At 37.3% G+C, this 7805-nt stretch overlaps 1 protein-coding gene across 1 annotated transcript in view; it reads left to right on the forward strand.

Annotated features, from left to right (window-relative positions):
* LOC114031462 (AT-rich interactive domain-containing protein 1B-like) overlaps positions 1-7805 on the forward strand; it is a 550161-nt gene that overhangs the window by 66372 nt on the left and 475984 nt on the right. The window contains 2 exon segments of the mRNA XM_027846531.1: positions 3812-3907; positions 3909-4007. Of these exon segments, the coding sequence (XP_027702332.1) occupies positions 3812-3907; positions 3909-4007 (195 nt within the window).

A 7805-nucleotide genomic window follows, 5' to 3' on the forward strand; every position in this document is an offset into this window, starting at 1 on the left:
ATGCAGAGAGAGAACAATGGAATCTGAATGCAGATCAAAGCATACTATTTTCTCTCTCTCTCTCTCTTTTTTTTTCTTTCTCGTGGTTAAACCTTTTGTTCTGATTCTTCTTTCATAACATGACTAATGTGGAAATATGTTTAATATGATTATATATGTATAGCCTATATCAGATTGCATGCCATTTTGAGGAGGGGGGAGTGGAAAAAGGGGAAAAATTTAGAACTCAAAATCTTATAAAAGTGAATGTTGAAAACTAAAAATAAAAAAAAAGAAGTCTTTTCTAAAGAGTGTCCAGAAGAGCATCATCAGATAGTGAGAGGACTGAAAAGAATGTCATATTAGGATCTTTCACCCTGGAAGTATTAAGCCTGGAGAAGAGAAGACTAGGTAAAGACATGGTAACAGCCTTAAAGTATTTTAATGGTTTTTATGTGGAAGAGGTGTTAGACTTAATTCTATTTCAGACCTAGGGTGGGCAGCAATAAGAGCCAGGAATGGAAATTTCAAAGGTAGATTTAAAGAATAACTTACTAACCTAACAATTGGAGCTGTTAAGAAGTGCTTTACAAGACTGCTTTACAAGATGGCAGCATTCTCTCTCTCAGTTTCTCTGTCTCTCATATTATATATCTTTAAGAAGAGATTGGACGATCACTTGCTGGTGATGCTGTCAAAGGGATCTTGGGTCAGGTTAGGGTTAGATTAGAGAGTCTCTGTGGTTCTTCTCAACTCTTAGATTCTGTGATCTGTGCAAAGCAAATATTATGCAATAATAACACTTCTTTAAAAGTACTTAGAAATGTATACAGTAATGAGAATTAGCCTAAAGTTGTTTAGTTATGTTTTGTTCTCTTTGAAATGGCTTCTACCCCAACCATCCCTCCTCCTCTCTCAGCATGTTTTGTGGTATTCAAAACCACTTGCCTATTTCTACCAAATTGGAACTCAAATCACAGCTGTCATAAGCGTGCTATCGAGATTAGAAAAACAGATGTTTTGGAAATATTTGCGTAAAGAAAGATTCAAGGACCATCAGAAATGCTAATGATCTCTTTAAAAAAATATAGCATAAACCTTTTGCTTAAAAGGCTCGTTAAAAATGACTAGTGTGATGCTTTGAAGTGAAGCACCATTGGAGGAGGGATGTGTGGTAAAAAAAATAGAAGATGTGTTGTAGGTTGAATTGGGAGTAGGAGAACTCTCTGGTCTCATGAGTTCTTGATGAGTTTTTACCTATCCTAGAAAAACCAGGGATTTAGTTTCTTTTTCTTGGAAAGCAGATAATGGCAGAGCAGGGTTTGAGATGCTAATTTTGGACACTTTAATTTTGAAAATCACAAAAATTTCACTCCAGGCTGAATTTGTGGATTATTAATAGAAGGTTATAGAAAGAGAAGGTTGAAATGAAGTGTTTTGCATGGTTTGTCCTACCTATTTTGATACCTGGGCTATTAATTTTTACAGTATTTTGATGTCTTCACAGAGGCACACAGTGTAGGTGTTTCATAAAGTATACTGATTTTTTTTTTTGAGTTTGAAAAATTCAATATTAGTTCAGATTAACTCCACATTAAATAAGGTCATGAAAGTTTATGGCAATGATGTCCTAGATTAGAAAAAAGAAAGTCTAGAGACTGATAGAGGAAATTGCTACACTGTTATCTGCAAAACTAAAATACAGACATTCCAAGCATTTCACCATTTTTAAATTTCCGTTTCAATTAAGCCTGTTTTGGTAGTGTACTGTTTAAAATGAAATAAATGAACCTTTCCAGGGCCCTGGGCTAATCAAGATTGAATGGGAAGATAGGGTAACTGAACATCAAGGAAAGTTGATGATTTTGTATTGGAAATATATCCTGTTAATCTAGTTTACCCAAGTTGGGTGTCTGTTAGGCCACTTACTCATTTCTAGGCTTCCCAGACTCCTTACGTAGTCTATATTTTGCATATTGCCTGAGAGAATATTTTCCTTTGACTCATCGCTGAATCCCCAGGCATATCTCAGAACTCTCTGAATCACCCATTGAACTAATCAGAGGATTCCTCTTGATCCAGAAAATCATGATCTGTCCTTGCTTAATTCCCGCTTCCTGATAGTAATTATCTGTCTCTTATCCTTTCTTATTCCTCACCCACCAGAGTCGTCTTCTTTTCTTTCTCAGTGCTTATTTCCCAGTGATTTGCAGTGTTTCTCTTTCCTTTCCCAACACTCATACCCATTGGTATTGAGGAATGATCTTATTTGGGTGGGTTTGGGGTAGCAAGCATCTCTAGACCTTTAGTTCTGGCAGCATCATTCTTTTACCCACACTGTTGTCCCATACTCTCCTTCCATACCACCTTGTGCTGTGATGATATTAGCATTGATCTTAACCTGAATTATATAATGATACATTTTCTATGTTGGCTAAAGTCAGTCATTTAAAAGTAGATTATTCAGAATGTGGATTTTTCTTGGTTCTTCCATTTTCTGCTCCTCTGCATTATGGCAGTTTTCTTGCTCTTTTACCAGGGAAAATAATGAAGAATGGTTGTGGGTAAAACACTGGTGTTACTTGTTAGCCGTTGAGGTTTTGAGATGATTAGTGGTTTAGACATTGTCTAGTGTAAAGTAAAGAGTGCTGGAATGGGAGTCATCAATTAGTTGGGGGACCACAGTCATTCTTTGAGCCTTGATTTCTTCATCTGTTGAAGGAGTAGGTTACCTTAGATAATTTCAGCTGCTGATATTCTTATGATTATTGTCATCATCATCATCATCACCAGCGCTTATATTTGTACTTTAGTGTTTGTAAAGAAAGCCCTTTACAAATATTATCTCATTTTTATCCTCATAACAACTCTGGGAGGTAGATACTATTCCAAATGAAGAAACATCTACACAGAATAAGTGACTTATCCAGGGTCACACAATTCGTTTGAACTCTCAGGTCTTTCTGAGTCCAGGTCCAGGGCTCCTTCTGGGGCCTACCTAGCTTCCTCTATTCACTTTGTGTAGGTAGGTGAGAAAATCGTGCATGTTGAGATGCCAAACACAAGACTCGGGGGCAATCATTTTGATTTTCTTTGTCCCAGAGGTTGTTCTGGACTTGAGGCATATGGACTGTTCTAAAAGGAGAATCAAAACAAAAGTCTGGTTTGGATTTTGTTAAGTCTGGCAGGAAGCTCACTTTGTAAGTGAGAGGGGGCTCATGATTTACATTATGGCTTGGTGGCTTATTGGTGTGCATGTATATTATGGAATGCCTTGACATTTTCTTTCCACATGATTTTTTCTCCTCTAAAAACCTACTCTCTGTCTTCAACTCACTCCGTCGCAAATGTTTGGGACTTGCTGGCTGAGACTGAAATAAAATTGTTATTATGAGACTACTTTGAAGGCAGAAAGTATTGCTAATCACCAAACATTGAAGTGTACTTCATTTTTTTTTTTTTGATACTATTAAGCTAAAAGGAGTTGGGTGAAATTAATTATCTGCTCACTTCCTGCATACATAATAGAAATTCAAATGTAAATTCTTCCTCTGCTTAGGGTGCAAAATCTTTCTTTATCTCTGACTCAGGGCCCTCCCAATTTAAAAAACCTTTTTAATTAATGAGAAAAAAATAGAAAATTTGTGTGTAATGTCGCTGTTAGTTAACATTCTTCTGCATTTTAATTTGTCAAGTAATTGTTCTTAATGTTTTTGAAATAGAGGTTCATTGTGTTGAATATCTCTGATGCTTATATCTGCTTGAATAGACTTTTCTGTCAGCCAGATGTAGAACATTTTTTAAAAACAATCTCTTTTTTATTTAATAACAGGGCAGTCCAATGGATCCAATGGTAATGAAGAGACCTCAGTTGTATGGAATGGGCAATAATCCTCATTCCCAGCCTCAGCAAAGCAGTCCATACCCGGGGGGGGTCATATGGTCCCCCTGGCCCACAGCGTTATCCAATTGGAATCCAGGGACGGACCCCAGGTGCCATGGGAGGAATGCAATATCCACAGCAACAGGTTTGTGGTGGTTTTTACTTACTTTTGGTGGTGGTTCTTAGTACTTTCTCACTTTCTAGGAATTGGGAGAATTTGGGGATTCATGAAGGTAAGTGATTATAAGGCTTTGAAATTTACTCTCTCTTAATTTTCCTTAGCAAAAGTCTACTGATATAAGCTAATTTTTTATAGATTTCCTTGAAATAAATATGATATGTTATTCTTTTTTTAATCTATTTGTCAGTGAGATTAAAGTAAATTTGCTGAATGCCTTGTTGATGGGCAGGAGACCAGTTATGGCCATATTTGAAAGATAAAGATAGCATTATCAAGTTGAGTTTTTCTGCTTTGCTTCTTGTGTAGTCATTTTGCCTGCATTTTAAAAAACATTATTTCTGTGAATTTTTAAGTAGAATTAGTTTCTTAGAGCTGACTTAATTTCTTTAGCTTATGATCTTTTAAAAAAAGTTAATGTCTCCTATTCTCATTCAGAAAATACTATTTAAAGCCCCTTTTTGTTTGTTCACTATTATCATTTTTTGCATCTGCTTTTTTTTTTAAAACCTAACAACAATCCTGTGTTGGCAAGACCTCTAGGTACCCTCATTTTATAAACAGGGAAACTGAGATTGAGGGAAATTAAGCGGCTTGCCCAAAGTCAGGCAGCTGGCAAAGGTCAGGGGCAGGATTGAAACGTAGTCCTTCCAGGTCTTACATTCTAACCACTTTGACAGGGTGTTTTCCTTTATCAGACTCATGGAGTTGGAAATTTCCTTAAATGCTTTTTTTAATCAGGACCATGTCTAAATCATTATGCAAAATTGAAACTATTCCATATGGAACTATGGTAGTATGGAACTGGGAATATAAATCGTTTGGCTCTATATAAGTGAGATAAATTATTCAAAGTATAGTAAGTATTCAGAGTATCTGGTAGATGAACCTGTTTAGCTCAGCAAAAATTTATTAGATAGGGATACAAAGATGAAAAATTATGTCTCTGTCCTCAAGGAACTTACAATCTGGTAAGAAGAATGAGGGCATATTCTTAACCATAATACAAGATAGAATAATTTAATGAAAAGAACACTGAATTTGGAGGAGACAGATCAGAACACAGGAGATAAATGCAGAGTAATGAGAAGGTTGGTACCAACAGCTATGGAGGTCTTCTGGAGTAGGCAGTGCTTCAGTTAAGTCTTAAAGAAAGCCAGATCTGTTAGTCATAAATTGGGAGAAAAATCATTCTAGGAATGGGTAACAGCTAGTGCGAAGGCACCAAGTTGGGACCCATTGGAGTTGATTAAGCAGGAATGTGTAGCTGTAATCACTTTGGCAGTAGAGTGGACAATAGATTAGAGTGGGGAAAGATTTGAAACAGGGAGACCATTAGAAGCCTATTTGTTGCAGTAGTCCACACAAGAGATGAAGGCCTGCACTGGGATGCTAGTTGTACAATGTGAGTAGAGAGAAGATGAGTTCAAGAGATGTTGTAGACAAAGAAGTTTCAAGGGTGAAGGCATCAAGCATTAGTGCTGTCTTTGCCTTGGAACTGTGACTAGGCCCCCTGCTCCCTTGTGACCAACCACCAGTTGTCTGCACCCTGGTATTGCAACCCAGAACTGTGTATGGCCGATAAAATTACCAATCATTGCCAGCTGTATTCAGAGCCAACAAAGGGTCCCCAGTAATCCCTTTCTGATCAGTTGTCCGGCCCCAACACCGTCTCTGGGCTGAGAACTTGTGAAGCTGCTGCTGCTGTTGAAATGGTCACATGTGGTCTCCAGATAGGCTTCCACCCTCATGTCATAGACTTTTCCTGCCAACCTTTTAAGTTTTCCTAGGCTGGAAAAATGTCTTACTCTGGTCTTTTGTTGGTTCTGCTGCTCCAAAATTTGATTTGAATCATTATTTTAAAGTTATTTGGAGGGTAATGTTGGGAGAGTTCAGCTCAGTGGCTGCCCCTAATCCGCCATCTTTGAAAGGTATTAGATTCTATATCAGACATGTTGAGATGCCTATGGGACATACAGTTAGAAATGTCAAACAGGGAGTTAGTGATGTAGTACTAGAGCTCAGAAGAGAAATTAAGGCTAGATATATAGATCTGGGGTCAAGTCTCTGCCCAGCTAGTTACTATCCATGTAGTAACTTTGGACAAGATACATAAGAACTCAACTTCTATTTCTTTATCACTTAAATAGGCATTCAATAGATTATTTCTAAGGTCCCTTTAACATGCATATCCTTTCCCTATGTGTTTTTGGGGGTTGGAGGTAGAGAGAAAGTTGGGAATTTTAGGCATTCTAGGTATAGGGTACTGCTTGTTCTTTGTTGTTTTAGCAGAAAAAAGTCCCTAGTGGGATAAGATGAGTTCAGCGGATGGTGAAACAATCCATTTTGGCTTGAGTGTAGAATATGTGAAAAGGGTGCCACACAATGATATGGGAAGATAGGATGGAGATAGATTATTAAGGGCCTTGAATGTCAAGTTAAGGAGTTAACATTTTATTCTGTAGTCAAGTCACTGTGAAGTCACCAAAGGTTTTTGAGAATGCTTTAAGAAGATTATTTTGACCTTAGTGTGAAGGCTGTATTGAAGAGAAGAGAGACTAGGGTCAGGAAAACTTGTTAGATGGTCATTATGAGAGACTAGGTAAGACATCTTCAGAATCAAGACTACAGTGAGTGGTGAGAGTGGAAAAGAATCATTGGGATTTGGCAACTGTTTGGGGAGGGAGGAGGAGAAAAGAAAGGATGAGTCATGAATGGTCTTAAAATTGACTGTAATGGTTTGGTTCCCAAGAATTTTGTTACGGAGTATTACAGATTAATGCAAATGACAACAAGCTTTTTGTAGACTTTTAATGGTTGCAAAGCTTCGTTTTGATGATATTTCATATGGATATACTGTTTTTAATACTGTTCTAGGCTGGGCCTGCCTCATGCCAATCCCCAGGTAACTTATGTTTGATTGAACAACATGAGATATTTTTAGGTCATTCAACAGTTTACAAAAAGAGATTTACTTAGCCAAAATTGAAGAATATCTTCAATTTTAACCCTTGCCTGAGTTCTCCAGCCTTATCCGCCCATTAAACATCAGAACATCTCTGAAGCTCCTCCTTCCTGACTGCTTTTGTATCCAGGAAGTGATGTGAGTGGTCGGAATCTTTATTCCCCCAAAGCCAGCCAAGATTGAAGGACAGTCTCAATAACTTTTAAGAAACAATTAGCCTAACTTGCATGGGGAGATGAGGGTTTAGGATATTGCTCTTACCACAAATACCTACAGAGGAGAAGATAACCATAATAATCTGAGTAGCCTGTTCTAGGATTTAACAACACACTCAGCAAATTCTTCCCTATATCTAACCCAAATCCTGCATGATGCAGTATAAGCTAATTACGTCTTGTCTGTCTGATGTGGATGTGAAGAACATCTGTATACTTTACCCTTATTAAGTTCCTTTCCGAGAGAAGGTTCAAGCTTTTTATCTTTTCTTCCTAAACTGAAATATATACATATATCGATATACATACACACACACACGTTTTTCCCCCCTTTTACAAAATATTATCACTCTAAAACAGAGGGTCGATGGAGATAGAAAACAGGAATAAGTTTATGGACCCTTGTTCCTTTTAAAAGCTTTAAATTTAGAAATTAACTCCATTTACTAAGGAAAGTGATTCACCAAGATTTAGAGTAATTAGTAACACAGTTATACTCTTGATCTGACATTTTTCTGTACTTTCATGAAAGATTGCTGAGAGAGAGAGAGAGAGAGAGAGAGAGAGAGAGAGAGAGAGAGAGAG

This window comes from Vombatus ursinus, unplaced genomic scaffold (assembly GCF_900497805.2).
Source record: "Vombatus ursinus unplaced genomic scaffold, bare-nosed wombat genome assembly UNPS02015175.1, whole genome shotgun sequence".
In the NCBI taxonomy this organism is placed as follows: domain Eukaryota; kingdom Metazoa; phylum Chordata; class Mammalia; order Diprotodontia; family Vombatidae; genus Vombatus; species Vombatus ursinus.